The 20844-nt window shown below is 39.3% G+C and overlaps 1 protein-coding gene across 2 annotated transcripts; it reads left to right on the top strand.

Annotated features, from left to right (window-relative positions):
* The first annotated feature begins 2316 nt into the window (after nt 1-2316).
* On the top strand, nt 2317-19728 carry coro1cb (coronin, actin binding protein, 1Cb). Of its 2 annotated transcripts, none has more exons than XM_028025274.1 (11): nt 2317-4451; nt 10688-10887; nt 12218-12340; nt 12456-12585; nt 12690-12871; nt 12970-13089; nt 14059-14163; nt 14246-14391; nt 18055-18112; nt 18212-18454; nt 18783-19728. In XM_028025274.1, the coding sequence occupies exons 1-11, from the start codon at nt 2327-2329 to the stop codon at nt 18900-18902; spliced, it is 3552 nt and encodes a 1183-aa protein (XP_027881075.1). In that variant the 5' UTR covers nt 2317-2326; the 3' UTR covers nt 18903-19728. The 2 variants fall into 2 exon arrangements, with proteins under 2 accessions (XP_027881075.1, XP_027881076.1); XM_028025275.1 differs by lacking the exon at nt 2317-4451 and adding an exon at nt 5784-6099.
* The last annotated feature ends 1116 nt before the right edge of the window (nt 19729-20844 follow it).

The raw sequence follows: 20844 nt of genomic DNA, 5'->3' as shown, positions 1-20844 counted from the left end.
GTGTAAAATATGTAAACCGGGGGGTTATGAACACATAAATACATCTCCGAACCTTAATTAAAAACATCTCTTGAGTTTTTGTAAACACTTTTTGAAGCTCTTCACATCATAGTACATCCTGGCTTGCTTGTCTCCATGTAAATTTTACTGTGCAGCTTGATCAGACATCTGAATATCACCTCCAACAATTTGAATTTCAGTTTATTACCGACAGTATAGTCAGTTCTGCAACTGGAAAACAAGGCCTCTTCTAAGACGGAGATAATAGTTCGGGTACTCTTGGTCACAAGGCTCTTATAAACTTTTGGCTTGCACTGTATAGCGTGAGAGACACAAACATGGGAAATGGACATAGAGACAGAGAAGGAGTGGGGCTGGAGGGGGTTTCACAATCCAATACCATGAATGCCTCCCACTGCTGCCATTTTAACACATCCATCTCAAAATAACGCTTCAGATGCACTAAAGCCGCAAGAGCACGCATCTGTCAAGCTTTTAAACTGCCGTCATCGACACACCAGATGAACAGAGCTGCAGTGAAAACATGTTAGCTGATACAGAAATATAAGGAGTTTAAGTTGAACAAAATGTGGCAGAACTCCCACACTCTGGTCAGAAAAAGTCCCTTTTGCTGATCCAACTTTTCTGAGTTTATCTGTTTTACCCTCATCCAGTACATTTCCATAATCGTCAAGACAGGGAATACAATTAATATACTATATCTTTATTCTAATATTTAACTAGCAAAAATTAAAGTCACGCTGTCTTCCAAAAATATTAGCACCTTTTGACCTTTTTGACTTTGTCATGTAGCAAAATCTTTGTGTATTCTATCTGAATTACCACAAAGGTTTCAGTGAAATTAAATGTTAAATTAAATGACAGTATAAACAACTGTTTTATGAAAGTCCTAGACACTTTTCAGTGAATTTTAGAGAACAAACAGCATAATCTAGGCCAAGGAAAATACCAGACAAGTTAGGGATGAAGTTGTGTTGAAGATCGAAGAATTATTATGGTATAAAAATCTCAAAAAGCATTGTTCCAACTGTCGTCCAGCGGGTGTGTATCGGACACCCACTGATATTTGGCCGCCCGCCTAAACTAACAGACTGGACAAGAATCAGAGAAAAAAGCTGGAGGCGTAAAGTAACTGGGGGAGCAGTAGAGACACACAGCTCAGGTGGAATAATCTGCAGACGTGCAGGAACTCCCTGAAATGCCCTTTAGTGAGAAGTAGCAGGAAGAAAGTCATCAAAAGCCTTGTAAAATATAAATTCCTTATGGAAAAAGAGTGAGATTCTTATAGCTTAGAAATGAGTAAAACCAGCCACAGATGTGTTTTGTTTATCTTTTGATTCAGTTTTGTGAACCTTTCAATCACTGGAAAACTTTTAAAGTTAGCTGTTAAAACCAGAACACAAAAAGCAGGATTATCTTACTAGAATGATAATTAAATTAATCCCAAAGTTCATTTTAAATCAACTTTATATGGAGTTTAAGTGGTATTTCAACAAAACTACCTGGTATTGCATTATTGTGGGGATCTTTTCTGTTTAGGTCTAGTGCTTTCTTTGTAAGTTAAAAATACTCGGAGCGCCTGACAGTAAAGTCAGTTGAGCTGTTTTCCCCTTGTTATAATCCCTCATGCACTATCCATCATGTCTGCAGCTAAAACAGGCTCATCAAACCACAATTCCCCTCATGTGTCAGAGCCTTTGTGACTCGAATCAGTTATTCCCGGCGACCTTTCTGTAGCTCCCGTCACCAAAACAATCATAAACATTCAGACCGTCTGAAGGAAGGCACGCATGGCGCAAACAAGCCTTGTCAACACAGCGGTAATTGGCAATGTGGGGTACGTCAGAACAGAGTAGGTGTGTCTATAGTAGAAAAATTTATTTCATAGAAAATCAAAGCTCAGTGATTTAGAGTCAAAGAAAAACAAAGACGTATTTATTTCGTTGACGTATTTGTCTGCAGGCGTGGGATCATTTGATCATATCTGACCTTGGCACCTGGCAGCTGACCTCCTATCAACCTTATCTTGTTTCCTTTTTGGCCTGTTGACTCACTGGCAGCAGTCAGACCTGCTTTAATTATAGCCTCTGCAGCATTCCTGTCTGACAGAATAGGGGGAGGAAGATAGTGAGGCCTTGGGAAGCCAATTACAAACAGTGGAAGAATATCTAAAAATAGAGAGAGAGGTTCTAGATAATTAAAGATAATCTGTAAAATCTGTAGTGGAATTTCACTTCATTCAGGGTAGAGACAAAATGCATCCTTTATGTGTGTGTTTTTCTTATGCATTTGCAGAAAAGGAGTCATGGGGCAGAAGCTGGAGAGGGTGTCTGAAAAAGACGAGGAATCCCTGGGTAATTCTGACTGGTCAGAGCAAACCGGAGACAAGCGTTTCTCGGAGGCTGCAGGACAAGACGAGGGAAGTCAGGAGGATAGCAGTTCTGTGTCCCATCTGAGCATTGGTGGGATTAGAGTAATCGGCAACTCAGGGAAGCTGGCTGTCATTACTTCACGTACAGGCCCCCAAAGCAGGCAGCCAATCAGGGCTGAGGGTCAGCAGGAACACTTTCTGAACTCCAGAGGAGAGTGGGTGGCTCCACTCAGGGAGACAGACTCTCACACTGTTGGGGACTCAAAAAGGGTCCTGAGCTTCAAGGAGACAAGACGAATCTCCAACAAAAAGGAAGGTTCTGAAAAAGGGGCTGCAGCCGGGACGGGGACTGCAGCAATGGATGAGCAGGACAATCTGAACTTCTCAGAAACAGACAGCAGCAAAGGGGTAACAACCGCATGCAACCCTTCCAACGAGGAAGACTTTGTAGTTCTGGAAAGAGATGAGAACTGGATGTCGAATGATGTGGAAAACAACAACACAGGTCACCAAAGCAGACCTGGGGGCAAGGAGGACAGTTCTGACAGCTGCAATGATGGCAAACTTTCTCAATCTTCCAGGATTTCTCCTCAAGAGAAAAATAAAGACATTGCACGTGCTAAGAGTTCAGCCGGAGACAGTTTAGAGACAAAAATGGGTCGTCATTCGACTGAAGTGACAGGCAGCAGGTGTCAGCTAAAAGGAGTAAGCTGTGCCCGGGCTGCTCTAACCAAGACTGGAATGGCAGAGACGGACCAAAATGTTGCCATTCGTATGAGGGAGGAGCAAAACAGCTGTAAGGATCAGCGGCAAGAAGTTCATCACAACCATGAGAACAGGTTTGCTGGGGCTGTATCCAAGAGAGCCAAAGCTGGAGTCCATAGCAACCTATTATCTTCTACCAAAAGAGATAACATTCAAGTCACCAGCTCTCATCTTTCACAAACTGCTGCATCTAATTCCGGAGAACCGCGTCTGCAAGATGACCATTCATTTACCCTGGAACAAACTAACTCTATGCCTTCTCCATTGCAGGCGGGAAGCTGTGATGAAACTATGCAAGTTGCTTGCCTGAAGAAGGAAAGGGAGCTTGTTTGCTTCTCTGCTGTCGTCACACCTCCACCTGTAACTCATAGTTTACCAGGGAAAGACACATCAAGTCCACCAGAAGCACCGTCTGCCTTGTCCACCATGCCAGCAGAGAAATCCAGACCTAAAGGTCCACCTCCTCCTGTCCCCAAAAAGCCCAAAAATCCTTTCATAAAGCTTAAAACTGCACAGCTAATGTCTACTGATGTGCAAAGAAGAGTCAAAGATCATCTACGATCAGAGGATAGGGCCAAGAGGAGACACACGTTTCATTTTAACAAAGATCTTCCATATGGTGCACCGACTAATCAGGACATGTGCATGTTGTGGGATGAAAGGGGCTCATATGCCGCACCGCCTAACTTTCGCCGACTATCAGCTGACATTGGTCTGTGGGACCATCTTTCTCTGAGGGGTATGGATGATCGCTTTGGAGATATGATTGATTATGAATATTGTGTGCGAATGGCAGAGCTGTCTCCAGAGGAAGAGCCTCAAAACTTGGACATGATGCAGAGACGGGTGTTCCTAGAGAGACGATCCAGACGCAAATGGTCGCCTCCTCCTGTTACGGAAACTCTTTCCAGGTCAGGGGACATGCGTAACGATGAAACTGAAAGCCGAAAACATACGTTTTTAGAGAAAAAGGACACACAACCAATCCTCCTGACTCACAGAGTCAATACACACAGCCAAAGCGAGCATACTAAAGATTCAACAGATCCCACCAGCAACAGAGACCCAGAAAGTTGCAGCGAGGTGGGGTCCTACAAGCCGGTGGCGGAAATTGTGAAAGAAACAAACCAAATGCAGAGACAGCAGGGTCGAGTCAAACCTGAAGAGCCCAAAGTTCAGCTTCGTCTGGCAGAGCAGAACCCAACTTTGAAAGTTTCCCAAATGAAGAATACCTTTGATGTCCCAAAGAAATCTAAGGAGAGGCCAGTGGAAATCCAAGCACCTCCAAAGAAAGGTAGGAACCACAACTATATAGACACTTACCAAAAATATACACAAAAACTAAAGTCCTCTCCCACATTTTCAACATTATTAAACATGTCTCTCATTTAGAGGCTATTATTTTATTTTTAAACTCCAAACTTGGTGCCCAGAAACCACAGTAAACCATTCCTTGTGCTTCTGAGGTTTTAGGTTTTAAACTAATTTATTTAATTTTCTGCCAGCCTATGCCATTATAAGGCTAGAAGAGGTAAAATAAAAAATATTTACAGAGCAATACTAAATTTATTAAGCTATGACTGAATTTATAAATAAACTCTGCAGAAAGTATATGCATAAAAGAAACAAAAATGTCTCAAATATTACTGGTTGTCGGTCCTTTTACTCAATATCCTCATCACTTGGTTATTACATTGCGTTTTTTTTTTTTTATTTGAATGAAGACAACATCCTGGAAATCAAGGAGAGAAACCACAATGAAAAAGATTTTAGACATATTTGTTAGTAGTCTATTACCAGGTCACATCAAGATCACTTTTATTGGTGTGACAAACCATTCCTTTGAGTCATTCCCAGCTGCAGGTTTCAATGTTTTGTGCATGATCTACATGAAAACACAATTCTGTGGACCTATTGGAAGAAACACCAAGAGTCCAAAGGTCTGAAAACCTTCTTCTTTTATATATATGTTTACAAAATATGAACAAAATCAACCACTTAGTATGCAAAACTACAAAATCACAGTAGACTTTAATCTGACCAAATGATGGAAACATGCAGACTCCACGAAGAAAACCACAAAACGCAAAAGATGTCAAGAAGGAAAAAAACAAATATGCACAGGTACATTAAAAGCTAAAGGGAAGGAGACAAAATTAAAATTAGGAGCGGCTCCTATAAGATGAATAAGCTGCGTTGATTCTGAAACTTTGCATTTTAAGATTTTATTTAATAGTGTAAATGACCTGGTCATTTACACTATTGTTCTAAGGGGTCGCAAAAAAATAATTAAAATGGCCGAAAAAGGCCCTTTGTCCACACAGTGGACACAACTCGTCAGTGATATCAGCTTAATGAAAACTGATGAACAAATTGTAACAGCGCATTCTTTCAAATGTGATTTATTTTAGCAGTTGTCGCCAGAAACTATATAGTGTAAAGGGGAATAAGGGAATGGAAAGATGTTCAGCTTGAGCTCAAAAAATTTTTATCTTAAGAAAACAAAATGATCCTATAAAGACATGTGGAGGACAGACTGACGTATTGTTTTCTAACACCCCCATCCCCATTTCCATTCAGATCATTGAGAAATCAGAGCTGGCATTTGGTTTGCGCATGTGCCGTAGCCCAACGTATCCTGGTGAATTTAATAACGGGATGAGAATAGAGTACTGCTAGTCTTCCGCAGGTGAGGAGCGGACAGTAGATGCTGTGTTTTTTAACCACTATATTTAAAGAGATTTTAATCCTGGTTCACTTTACCTATTAGTGCTTGAGGGGGCTATAAGATCCTTGCAGCTGGGCTCATTTTTTCCAGCGGAGACAAGGGATACTGAAGCACCGTCCTGCAGGATAAGGGCGCGCCTAAACTGCCACATTCATGTGTTGAGATTGATTTTTCACCCTCCTTGCGTTGGAAAATCTTGCATAGATTTTAGGAGGTAAGGAAACTTGAACTGTGTCTTTTTTTTTGTTTTGCATCGTGCAATTTAGCATTTATTCTGTAAGCTTTGCAGCATCCGTGGACTGCTCGCTGGATGGGTTTGGGAATGGGAGCAACCCCCCCCCCAAAAAAAAAATCCTGGGTGGAAATTTCTGCACTTGCGTCAGCTGGCAGCGGTCCACCGCAGCTAACGGTTAGCAAGCCTGCTAACCCACAGACAGCTGAGATGGAAAACACATTTCGGGGCTAAAGGATGGCTTGTTTGTCTGGATGGTGGCTTCACATGAAGCTCACAGCTCCTATTGTTCAGCCTCCTAACGGTGAAACGTCTGTGTCGGCGTCTGTTGACGGGACCAGCCCCGTTACAGCGTCCAGCTGCCTCTACATTGAAGTTAGCTTTCGATTCACAGCTTTCGAGGCAGTTGTGTAAAGGATCATTTCGCTCTTTTTACGGAATCTACACCGGCTATAGTCAAAAATCATAAAATGGTCAAAATTAGATTAATTTACTCTACACTGGCTACAGTTTGTTTAAAACATAACCTACAATATGTGAAACCTTTATTCTTTAAATGAAACTATTTCATCTCAAACGAAGCTATTAAAAATTGCTATTAAACATTAATTCTTTGTGTTGCTTAAATGTAATATATATTATATTTATGGCTTCAACAGTGACATTTCTCAGATCTTTATTTAGGTATTTGTAGCTACTTTATCATTTGGAAACCCCAATGAGATCCTGCCCCAACTTTGGGAACAAATTACCTCAGGTGAAATCCTGCTCTTCTTAAACAGGTCATATATATAAATAGACTGAATTATTCTACATAAAGTAGTTGTATAAAACACTTTTTTTTAAATCTGTGAAACCTTTCTTGGTGTGTAAATCCACAAATATTACTGAACTTATTTGCACTCCTGCAGACAAAGATTTGAACAGTCATAAAACTTGTTTTAAGCTATCTGTAGATTATTCGACTATTATTTTAGCCTTTTTTATTTTACTAGAGCAGACGAAAGTTGGCTTATATTCCCCAACAACTCTAAAAAAAAAAAAACCTCATTCTATGAATCGGAAGCTAACTTCAAAGTCCACCCTCTGTTTAACGTAGCACTAAGGTTAGCAAGCGCGGCTAGCTTTAATTAGCATTCTCTTTTACAAAGTCAAAAAAAGATGCTTGATAATGTCTGGCAACATCATTTTTGAACCACTACTCTAGCGTGACTGTCTCCTTAATTTCCTTTGTATGTAACGCCTGTTTTTAATGTAGAGCTCAATGGGAATATTAGCTAATGCCGCTAGCATTGCCTGCTAGGTAGCCATTGTTTAGCAGCAGCACCGTGCTGCGCAGCTTCCATTGAAAACACGAAGCGGAATTCAAATGTTCAACATGCCGGTGGTGTGATAGGCTAAAGCCGAGTTAAAGCGATAGTAGCTGTATCTGCGGCGGCACTGTTAACGGTAGCGTCATGTTCTGCAGGATGCTACCGTTTCACTGTTTGCTTTTGACTGTAATGTCTAGAGGAGTCCGGGGCTCATTGCCTGTTTCCCAAAAATGCATATTACCACATCAAAATGGAAGTAAAGAACTGAAAACGACTACAGGCTGCTTAGATTGTTATATACTATAGGAAAACAGATGACTGAAATAAAACATATAATGCCACTAGTAGTGTGACACAGTTGGCTTTAGACATGCACAGGATCTAAAATATTAAGTCAATATGCCCAAGATTAAATGTGGAGTACAACTCAGCCATGGTTACAGACATTTAGGAAACAAAAACTATCAAGGCCACTAGCTTGAGAAATATAAATAACTTTTATTTTCCCTCATTGGGGAAAGTCAGTAGAAAGTGAGGTAGATTTACCCAAAAATAATAACATAAAAACAGAATAACATACTTTCTAATACTAATAACATACTAATTGCACTCTTAGAAAATATGAAAATATTGTGCAGTTCTTAAAAATGACAGACTGAGTAGGATCATTGAAAAAAGTATAACATGTGTGTGTATATTTGTGCTTGAGAAACAGGCCATTTACAAGAAGTGAAAAAACTGCAAACAGGGATGTGTAAACCAAAACATGACTGTTGTTTGAAATGAGGGAAAACAACAAATAACAGCAGAGATGTAAACAATTTGTGCGTTTGAGAACAGCAATGGTTGTAAACTATGCTGGAAGGAAGAAAGAATCAATGATATTTATTTAGTATGTTTGATTAATTATGGATACAAACAATCATAGAAATACTGAAATCTAATTTACTTTGATGTTGGACCATAACATGTTTCCTTTTTGTAGGCATCTTGACCTCAAAACATGATCCCATTTTTGGATATTTGAGAGTAAAGTATTACTGCAGACCATCCTGTGTGATAAATGTGTGTGTTAATCTTGGTAGATGCTGTTGAATGGGGCTCTGTGCGTACAGGATGTTCTGATCGGCTGGCTAGACATGCCATGTGTCAACGTCGTCTCTCCCATGTCTAGGTCTTGCAATTGATTTATAAGATTTGTCAGCTCTTTCATCCTGTTCTCAGAACATATTAATAGTTACAAATGTTTTGCATGAGGCTTTTATTGCTGCTAAGTCTTTGCATTGATACTTTTATCATTTAATACTTGAAAAAATCAGTCACACAATGGAGAATTAAATTAGAAGTGGGAGAAAGGAGACAGGACTCTACAGTCTTCTGCTGAAATTCCTGCTGCTTAATAAGCTTTTATATGTCGTCTTTATTGTGTAACAGACATAAGAAGAAAAATAAAAGACAAAACTAACCTTTTATTCTTTGTTTTCAAAATCCCAGGTACCAAAGCTATTGGCACCTTTTAAGGTTCCCATAAAAATAAAAAATGTAAAGCATTTTTTATAGATTTATACATTTTTGACTGCGGTCAGAAGACACAAAGCACTTCATGTGGCTCTGGCATTATCCAAAAGATAAATATGAGAAAAAGGACCTTATTCCCACTGTTAGGTACGATACAGGATCTGTGATGCTGCAGGCTTCTTCTCATGTGCCCTAGTAACCTATGACCTATGGAAATACCAAGACATTTTTTTATATTTTTGAGAAAGCGGAGTGAGTCATCCCCGGGTTTGAATAAATTTTAGCTTTTGTTTCTTGTGGTAATTTGCTTTCCACACCACAGATGTGTGCAAATAAAATGATTTGGAGAGTGCAAAATGCATTTAAATAAAAGATAATAAAAATCTGTGTATTACACCTGATGTGACCAAAGCAAAGGATGCTGTCAGTCAGTCTGCACACACCCACACGATTGTAAGATAAAGTCGAAATGGACGAAATAATTGGCACTTATGTGGGTGTATAATGTGCACGTAAGGGCTTTGAAACAACAGCGGTCCAAAAAAATCCCGGAGTCCCATCAAAAATAAATATCAAGTTTCCAAGCAACGGAGCTATTTTATCAGATTACAGCTTTAAATCAGAACAACACCAACAGTGGCGGGGATACAAGTACAGTTCACCTCTGCAGTCTGGTTTGTAGACGAGGGTTCTGGATTAAATCCAAGTCTCAGCTCAAAGAGGGGTGAGTCAGCTTTTCCATTTTAGAAATCTCTCAACTGTGAGGGAGCAGGTGGTCTGCTGTGATGGCAAACCTGGTCATAACTGAGGGAGGAGACAACTAATGTATCGCTCGAGTGCCCGTTTAAGACTTTACACATATTTAAACACCAAATTGGAACATTATGTCAAAAATGATTCAGTTGCTGGCTTGTGTTTGAGAAGAAATGAACAGCATCTAGAGCATTGTGTTTAGAGCAACGCTGAATCAAGCGGAGTTTAATGTTGATGGAAGATGGGGATCGTTTTGTGAAGGCTGCAGCAGTAACTAACAGCCCATCTGTGCTGCATTCACAGGAACTGATGCAGCAGCTTAAAATTATAACATCCGTTATGACGGCTTAGAGCCTTCGCCCTGCTTCCCATTCTGCAGATCCTGAAAATAAACTAGAGTCCGAGAGCTTAGGCAGCAAAATAGGTTGTCCACTGGTCAGACTGGGATATAACTAGCTTAAAATATTTACCAAGAGAATGGCATTTTAAATTCTATCTATCTATCTATCTATCTATCTATCTATCTATCTATCTATCTATCTATCTATCTATCTATCTATCTGTCTGTCTGTCTGTCTGTCTGTCTGTCCTGCTTTTAAAGCCTCTGTAAATATCTACAGTGAGTCCATTTTTAAGTTTTTTTATTTATATTGTATCTTAAACTGGGAATATGATTTAATCAGACCAACTTAAGTAAAATGTACTCCATGTCAAACGGCCTCATTGAATTTAGTTTGGAAATGTTCACTGATGTATGTAAATGCATCAGGAGAAGACGTGTCTTGTACAGAAAGTGGTGTTGATGGAGCATAAAAGCTTAAACTCAGATGTCATTAATAAACACAATCTCAGTGCCTTGACTCCCATTTTAAAGCTGCTGGAGCAGCAGAAGCTCCTTTTGGACACACTTGATCCCGTTCTTCTGTTTGTTTTGATGGAGTAACTCAGACCCGCCATGCTTCTCCCTGTTTTGTTTCTCACCACAGAAATGTCGCGGCGAGTTGTGCGACAGAGCAAGTTCCGTCACGTGTTCGGTCAGGCTGTGAGGAACGACCAGTGTTACGATGACATCCGTGTATCCCGGGTGACATGGGACAGCTCTTTCTGTGCCGTCAATCCCAAGTTTGTTGCCATCATCATAGATGCCAGTGGAGGAGGAGCGTTTCTCATCCTTCCTTTAAATAAGGTATTCAATTTGTGATTTTCCCTGTGCATTTTAGAAGGTTGATGTTCAGTTTCTGTGTTCTTAATCATGTTTGTTTGCTTCCTGTCTTTTTGAAAGAAAACCCTGTTAAATACTGATTAGAACTTGAATTTGGACATGTCACTAAATGTTACATCAACCCTACAGTGATAGGAGTGTTTTCTAAAGCAAGCAGATTTTCCCAAAGTGTAGGTTAGGACCTCACTTTGGTTGTGAAACATTAATAATTGATTAAATTCTATGATTGTCCATTTGAACTGGTTTATTGGGAAATGTCGTCTCCTTCAACCAACAATAGCAGACTGGGTCAGAAACTTCTACCACAGCCATTTTGAGGGTAGAAGATGAAAAGCTAACAAGAATGATGTAAAATATATGTCTGTGAAATCTTTTATAGTTTTGGACTGTTAGAAGGTGAAAAATTAATAAAACAGACTTTTTGTCAAGATTTCTCCAAATATGTTGCTTACTTTTTTAGAACACACCTGCATGCATTTGGGATAATACAAAGGCAGATTGTTGTACAATCTGCATTATTACTGCAAATTACCTGAGCTCTGGAAAAAATTGAAGAGCCCGGCCACTGCACTGAACCCCATTGAAAACCACGTGGTTCTTCCACCAAATATTGATTTCTGAACTCTTCCTGAGATAAAACATTAGTATTATTGTTTCTAAATTAATATGACCTTTTTTTTTCTTTGCATTATTTGAGGTCTGAAAGCACAGCTTTTTTTTTTTTTCGTTATTTTGACCATTTCTCATTTTACACAAATAAATACAAAGTTTTTACTTGGAATTTCGGAGACATGTTGTCAGCAGTTCATAGAATAAAAGAACAATGTTCATTTTACTACAAAAGTAAAATCAGAGAACTGATCGTTTTGCAATGGTCTCTTAATTTTTTCCAGAGTTGTACATAAAAAAATGTAAAAGGTTTTAGTGTCCAAACAGCAAACATTTTACATTGTTTTACAGCTTCAAGAAAGTGTCATAGTGATTGGAGTTTTCTCCAGTAAGGAGGAACACAATCATCCCCTCCTCCAACTGTTGCTACACACTGCGAACCAGCAGGCTGAAAGAAGACATCTGCACATTACTGTTCTGTACAAGTTCAACAAATTAGTGTAATGGGAGAAACCCATATCACCAACCTGCTAGCACCATGTCAGAAATTATGCATGATTGGCTTGCTTCTTTTTTTAAGTGCCTTGAGATGACTTGTTGTGATTTGGCTCTCTTTCTATATAAAAATAAACTGAACTGAATTGTATCGATCAGGAATGACAAACCCTTTTCCTCTGTCTTTTAGACTGGCCGTATAGACAAGGCGTACCCGACAGTTTGTGGTCACACAGGCCCAGTGTTGGACATCGACTGGTGTCCACATAATGATCACGTCATTGCAAGCGGCTCGGAAGACTGCACAGTCATGGCAAGGCCATATCTATATGTTCTAGCACTCATTCAATGTTTGCTTTATAGCGAAGTATAAATATGGTTCTGTGATGTTACTTCTGTGGTTCCTAACTTCCCTTCATTCGATGCAGGTCTGGCAGATCCCTGAGAATGGACTGGACGCTGCGTTGTCAGAGCCTGTGGTCGTGTTGGAGGGCCACTCTAAAAGGGTCGGCATTGTGTCCTGGCATCCCACGGCTCGCAATGTTCTCCTCAGTGCCGGTGAGTTTGGGTTCAATTCCTCAAATCAAAATAAAATTTATACGAACGGTTCCTGTTGGATTGTACTGTAGTGTCTGCTGAAAATAAACCTGCTTCCGTTCCAGGTTGTGACAACCAGGTGGTCATCTGGAACGTGGGGACGGGAGAGGCCATGATCAGCCTGGACGACATGCACCCGGATGTCATCTTTAGCGTCAGCTGGAGTCGCAACGGCAGCCTGCTGTGCACCGCCTGCAAGGACAAAAAGGTCCGCATCATCGACCCACGTAAAAAGAAGATAGTGACGGTAAGTAAAAGGTGCTAGATCAGAGATTAACGTCTCCCCAATAAATACACGTCTGATGACACAGTTTTACAACCTGACTGGTGCGATTCTGCTTTTAGGAGAAGGACAAAGCCCATGAGGGAGCTCGACCCATGAGAGCCATCTTTTTAGCAGACGGGAACATTTTCACCACTGGATTCAGCCGCATGAGCGAGCGTCAGCTGGCCCTGTGGAAATCTGTATGTGTTCATTTGGTCCTCTTGAATCTAAAATGTACTTTATACTTAAATCATGAAGCCAAACCTTTAAATCCTGACATCACTAGTGATTTACAATAGGACTGAAACAATCAGGTTAATTGTGGTGAATCAATTATTGAATTAATTGTCAACAAATTTAGTAAACAATTAATTGTTAACTGAAGCGTATAGATTCAAAAAATGCCAATCAATGTATTAAGAGGGCATTTTGTTTTTAAGATAAAAAAAGTTTTGTAAATGTTGATATTTTGTTTTTAAATAGAATTTTGTTACTTGCATGATTTAGTGCATTTCTTATATTGTATAAAAAAGGATTAAATGGAAAATCTGCAGAATGTCCAAATTGTTTTTATCTGATTAATCAATTAATCCTCAAATTAACCAACCGAATAACCGTCAGACTGAAATTGTTTTTAGCAGCCCTAATTTAGAAAGCGATGAGAGAGAATCAAAAACATGAATAAGCCGTTAAATAACTACTTTTATTGGGCAACACTTTAATCAAATTAGAAGTGAATACAGCAAATACATTCTGACATTTATGTTATTTTAATGTTGTAATAATTCATTAAATACATAATTACATTTCACAATAATTTTTCAAGGCATATAGAATTGCATCAGTATTTTTAGTATTAATGAAACTAAAAGCATAACATTTTTCTGGCCAGATGACTTGTTAATCTGCACAGCTGTTTAAATACAGACCAGTCAGATGATTAGTTTCAGTATAATACACAATATCTAAATAATCTAAAGCATTGAACATTTCCTATTTTTTCCAATCATGCCAAAGTTTCTGCTGTGCACCTCCTTTCCAGCAGAGGGCGATTAATACCAAGTAACATTTCCTAATAGAGCTCATGGTCTGTTTTTTTCCCCCATTTTTAATTAATATAATCCTAAAGCATACCAGTAAAAGATAAATATATAATTCTGTGTTTGCAGGACAACATGGATGAGCCAATATGTGTCCAAGAGATGGACAGCAGTAATGGGGTTCTGCTGCCATTCTACGATCCAGACACTAGCATAGTCTACCTGTGTGGAAAGGTAGTTGACACTACATAGGCTTCATTTTTAAAAATTATTTTCAAATGTTAAATCGAAAGGTTCACTTATTCTGTACCTGCAGGGAGACAGCAGCATTCGGTACTTTGAGATCACCGACGAGGCGCCGTTTGTTCATTACCTCAACACGTTTTCAACAAAGGAGCCCCAGAGAGGCATGGGCTACATGCCCAAGAGAGGCCTGGATGTCAACAAATGTGAAATAGCAAGGTATTAAGACATTACTGGTGTATGTATATATATATATATATATATATATATATATATATATATATATATATATATATATATATATACAGTACAGACCAAAAGTTTGGACACACCTTCTAATTCAATGGGTTTTCTTTATTTTAATGGCTATTTATAAGGCAAGAAATCCCACTTATTAACCTGACAGGTTGACCTATGAAGTGAAAACCATTTCAGGTGACTACCTCTTGAAGCTCATCAAGAAAATGCAGAGTGTGTGCAAAGCAGTAATCACAGCAAAAGGTTGCTACTTTGAAGGAACTAGAATATAAGGGGTATTTTCAGTTGTTTTACACTTTTTTGTGTAGTGCATATTTCCACATGTGTTATTCATAGTTTTGATGCCTTCAGTGTGAATCTACAATGTCAATAGTCATGAAAATAAAGGAAACTCATTGAATTAAAAGGTGTGTCCAAACTTTTGGTCTGTACTGTATATATATATATATATATATATATATATATATATATATACATATATACACACCCTGAGACTATACACGAGCCGCAAAGAAGGAGGCAGAGGACTAGTGAGTGTGAGAACCACAATCCAGGACGAAACAACTAAGATCCATAAATACATCAGGGACAAAGCCTCAACAGACAATGTGCTCAGTGAATATCTCAGACAACAGGGAACGGAGGTTGAGGTGCCAGAGATACCATCATGGGAGGACAAGCCCCTACATGGGATGTACCACCAGCAAATAAACCAAGTGGCTGATATCAGTAAATCCTACCAATGGCTGGAAAAAGCTGGACTCAAGGACAGCACAGAGGCCCTCATCCTGGCCGCCCAGGAACAGGCCCTAAACACCAGAGCAATAGAGGCCCAGATCTACCACACCAGACAAGACCCAAGGTGTAGGTTGTGCAAGGAGGCCCCTGAGACAGTCCAGCACATAACAGCAGGGTGCAAGATACTGGCAGGGAAAGCATACATGGAACGACATAACCAAGTTGCAGGCATAGTGTACAGAAATATCTGTGCAGAATATGGACTGGAAACCCCGAGATCAAAGTGGGAAACACCCCCAAAGGTGGCGGAGAACGCCAGAGCTAAGATCCTGTGGGACTTCCAGATCCAGACAGACAAAATGGTAATGGCGAACCAACCAGACATTGTCGTAGTGGATAAACAACAGAGGAAAGCCGTTGTGGTAGATGTAGCAATACCAAGCGACTGCAACATCAGGAAAAAGGAGCATGAGAAACTAGAGAAATACCAGGGCCTCAGGGAGGAACTGGAGAGGGCCTGGAAGGTGAAGACCACAGTGGTGCCTGTGGTCATCGGGGCCCTCGGGGCAGTCACCCCCAAACTGGACCAATGGCTACAACAGATCCCAGGAACAACATCAGACATCTCAGTCCAGAAATGTGCAGTCCTTGGCACAGCCAAGATACTGCGCAGAACCCTCAAGCTCCCAGGCCTCTGGTAGAGGACCCGAGCTCAGAGGATAAGAACCACTCGCGGTGGGTGAGAAGGGAATTTTTTTTTTTTATATACATATATAGTACTTTTAAGAAGTTCGCTCCTTTTTGCTTCTTTAGGTCTAAATGAAGCAAAATCGTGATAGTACTTTTTTATTTTAAACAATAAAGCAAAATGTAAAAGCAATGAGTCTAAACCTAAATCTCCTCTAGGCTTAAAAGCATTAATGATTCCAATTAATTGTATTCTGTCAGGCAAACATATAAACCCATATTATTACCACCGTGGTTGACGGTTGGTTGGGTTGTTTTTATAGACATGTGGTGTTTGGGTTTACTATAACAAACACCACCGTGATTCTGCAAGGGACTTTTTTTAGACATCCTGTGGTTTATTCCGATGCAGCTTTACAAACGTAATTCGTGCTGGAATAATCTGAGGAATTAAATTTTACCAGTCTTCATGTCTGGATAAATATGGAAAAAATGAAGCAGAATATGGAAAAGGTTTTGCATTTCCTAATTTTCTTTAATACTCTCTCTTTGTTTAAACACAAAAAGCATTTTTCTTTAAATCATTTATCAAAACAAAATTTAAATTAAATGTTCTTTTGTTATTACATTTTACACATAAGCCCTTGAGTTAATCGTTTTAAATATATCAACAGACCTCTGATTGTTTTTTTTAATGCTCGTTAAAATAAAAATATTAAAAAAAAATATTGTAGAAATAATTAATAAGAAATTTTCAGTATATATGTTAAACTGGATTAAGATTTGAGGACAAAATGAAAAGCTTTTGTCTTTAATGTGGCTGGAGCAGCAGAAATGCAAACTAAAAAGAGAAATCACAGGATCCAAAGTTGCAAAACTCAAACTTTTTATATAGATTTTTCATAATCATACATTTTTGACATATGGACATACAGTAGATTCCCTTTCAGACCATTACAGCCACTGCTAATCATATTGGGTGAAGCCAAACTCTATTAACTACAATAAATCTCTAGAAGACAAACATTTACAAATTTACTTTAACAACTTAATTTAAAAATTAAACAATAAACTAAACCCCAAAGCACTCAATCATCAGTCTTTCCTCCAGTTGGTGTGTTTTCTTTCCCGATGAGGCGGATTAAACACACCAGTCCGCGCTGTTTATGGGTGCGCTTCCATGGCAACACATCGCTAGTTGACCACTTAAGGAAGAGGAGAATAATGACAAAAACATCTAAAAGTTACATTGTGAATCAGATAAACCAATTTTGTGTAGATCAGTATTATTTATAAACCAGTTTCACTTAGTGCATAGAAAATTAAAATAAAATTACCTGTTATTGAGGGAATGGATTCCTCTCTCCTGGAAATCATAAAGAGACTAAAAATAAACTTTTCTTTAAAAGATCTGACTTCAAGATTCCAGATGTATGAAAATGTCAACGTTGCAACATGTATCTGTTAGCGTTGAAGGGGCATAAATCTGGAAAAATATGTAATTTTGAAATGGAAATATGTAGTAACCCTGCTGGAAATCCCCTTAAAGTCATTTAGAAGCAGTGTTATTGTCATTGTGTCACACACTGTAAATGTTGCCTATATATTATCAATATAAATAATAATAATAATAATAATAATAGTATTTTTATGCCAAATAAACAAACTGAAAGGTGTTCTATTTATAGAGCTGCAACTATATTCATATATTTATTCACTATTATTATCTATTGACATACTTATAGCTGATATGCTTAACATTTTAGTTGTGTCAGACCAAAGGACATGTCTGATATTTGTCTTTGAAAGTATTTCCAAACAGTAATCTGTCCTCCATGTTGTATTTGGAGTTATGGCTTCTTCCTCACTAAGTGGCATTCCAGGTCATGTTGGACTCCTTTCATCATCATCTTATCAGCTTCGGCCAGCATCTTCACAAAGTTTTTTGATTTGTTTCTGGAATTATTCACACATTTCATACCAAAGTAGGATCCTCAGAACCAATCTTCTGGTGTGAAGGCTGGTTCCTTGCTGTTTATGCTTGCATAATATTTCTTAAAACAGGGAAAAGTCTCCTTCAGCCATGTGTAAATTGCACCCTTGGAAAAATCTGCCTCTCTTCTGATAACATTTGAGTGCCATTAAAATAATTTCTTTGTTTTCTCTTATATTAACTCTTATCACTTCTCATCTCTTTAGGTTTTATAAATTACATGAGAGAAAATGTGAACCAATCATCATGACAGTCCCACGTAAGGTAAGCCATCATGTTTTTTACTCTTCTGTGAGCTGGTATGCTTTTCCATTATTGGTGCCTAATAATTTTCCCCTTTTTCCACGCGTTGCACCCTCCCAGTCGGATCTGTTCCAGGACGACCTGTACCCGGACACGGCCGGCCCTGATCCCGCCTTAGAGGCAGAGGAATGGTTCGCCGGGAAGAACGGAGGCCCGATCCTGATCTCACTCAAAGACGGCTACGTCTCCACCAAGAACCGGGACCTGAAGGTGGTCAAAACAAACATCCTGGAGAGCAAGCCAGCCACAAAAGCAGAGAGCATCCCGACCATCCAGAAACATGCTTCTCCGCAATCTACTGTTGTAAGTGTTTGCAGAAAATACAATTTTTATTAACATTTATTGAATATTGACTGTTGTTGTGAACAGATGGTGTGATGTGATTGCAGGATTTTTCCTCGTTCACAGTCATAATTTTGGAAAATCCAAGAAAATTATGTTTCAGTACATAATCTTGTTTCTGGCTCTCAATTTAGCACAGCTGCAAGGAAAAATAAACGTCATTGCCCGCTGGACCACATTTGACTTAGACCGGATAAACAGATGTTATTTTTTTCTGCTCACGATCCAAATTATTTCTCCCCTGGTTCCAAATATTCAATATTTCTCTTCGGTTTTTTTTCTTTTTCAGAAAATGGAAGACAAACTGGAAGAGGTACTCCGAGAGTTCAAGTCACTCAGGGACCGCGTCATCCTCCAGGACCGCCGCATCGCCCGACTCGAAGATCAGGTCTCCAAGGTTGCCATGTAAGACGCAGAGACCCTTGCCAGGATTGCTGTTTTCTTTCGGAGTCAGCTACGGCCAGTTTTTAAAGATTCGGCTTCACCGAGCTTGGTTTCCGTCCCATTCCGTCGAAACCAAGCCCACATTCCAAGACAAACTTTTATTTTCGCTCATCGGTCCTCCCGTTTCACACTCTGCCCTGACCCCCTCACAGAGGAGAGGAAAAAACTTTCAAAGCTCATGTTCGCATCCGAAGAAAAGACATTTTTGTTAAAGAAAGTCTTAACTGTTTTTATTTTTTAAGATGTGGTGAAGCATTCTCACGTGAAGGTTGTACTTACTGCTCAACAACTGTAGCATCAGTATTTCCATTGTTCTTATTGTGTTGCCAAATATGATTTGTGTGCCGTTTCATGCACTGCTTTTATGTTGTTGTTTTCTTTTCTCCTCCTGTTGTACATTCCAGTCACAACCTGGTAGAACAGTACAAGTCAAAGCTGGATTATTTTTAAAACAAATGCTGTCAGACTGTTTTCTTCCCCGCAGTTTGCTCGTTGGCATCAGTCAGAATATGAATATGGAAGAGATCCTACCACAGTTCTCTCCGGTTCTTCTGGGGCTTTTAAATCTACCATTGGGGTCCGAACATGGAGGAGGAGGGTGGGTGGGTGTAACATCTTCCTGCTGTAAATGTTGTGAAAATGTTGTGGTGCCTCTTGTCACTGTTAAGGGTCAGACGAAAGTTGCCCTCTCCGGTGCGTATTGGTATTGGGAAGGGACCACTCACAGCCCGTGTTTTACTGAACCTCTGACAGACAGTTCTGTGCACATAATAAAAATTTTACACATTAAAGCCCTGCTTCTTTTCCTCTTTATTTAATACCATCTGATCTGTCAACAATTTTGCATTTCCTCTATTTCACTTCTGTTATCAGATAAGCATTTGTAATCTGAAAACTCTGACACATTTCAACTATTCACACCAGTGACAGTATAAAAACTATTGTAAAATATTAAACTATTATGCTTCCTTGAACAGGTTAGGATAGAACTATGGTGTATTTCCTGCACAAATTCATTCTCAGATGATGTAATTTCAGTCTGTTCAGTTGTGCCTTTTTTGAACTCCTTTCAGAATGAGATTTTGTAATGCATCATGTCACTTTAAATCCAAATAAGCTGCTGGCCACGCCCACCCGACTCGTTTACACTCGCATGTGAAAATGGCTGCAACCATGTGCAGTTATACAATCATACATGTTTGAAAAGCAGAAGTAGAGCCTCCTACACAGCCAACAAGAAGGCAACAAGAAGTTTCTCGATAGCAAGTCAACAACAAAAAACTTCCAGCAGCCATTGTACAGCACATACAATAGTAAAACCAGCTGACCAAATGTGCTGGACCTCTGTTTTAACCTCATTGCTAGATAATAACTGTCTATAAACTGTTTCTCTCATTATTGTGGCATGTAGAAAATAGGAAGGATTTTTGTAACACTAACAGACCTAGGACAGAAAAAGTTTAGTCAGATTCGATGTTGGCCAGTAAGAAAAGAATACATGGTTTCATGTGCACTCGGTTATATTTTTCTTTTCCTCTGCCAGCAATTAACAGAGCTTGGGTGTACTGAAAAAGCCCATATCTAAAAGCCAAAAAGTGTGTAAAGGGAAAACTTCTGCTATTTAGATTCAGGTGGGTCAACGCAGGAGGAAGAAGCAAGAAAAGGACAAGTAATAAGCCACAGGAAGACGTTGCATCTGTCTATGTATTTATTAATACATAAACAGGCCTGGATGCAACGTTTATTCCCGGCCTTTCCACTACATACATATCTTTTTGTCACTTTTGCTTGGTAACCCTTAAACAAAAACAGGCTGAGTGTATATGTGACTTGAACGTTGTGCAAAACCACATGCCAGTGTGACTCAGTACAGGAAGTGACAGTTATGGTTTCCACATTAGATGGAC

This window comes from Xiphophorus couchianus, chromosome 8 (assembly GCF_001444195.1).
Source record: "Xiphophorus couchianus chromosome 8, X_couchianus-1.0, whole genome shotgun sequence".
Classification (NCBI taxonomy): domain Eukaryota; kingdom Metazoa; phylum Chordata; class Actinopteri; order Cyprinodontiformes; family Poeciliidae; genus Xiphophorus; species Xiphophorus couchianus.
The sequence above is the reverse complement of the archived record's forward strand: the minus strand, read 5'-3'. Positions and strand labels throughout refer to the sequence as shown.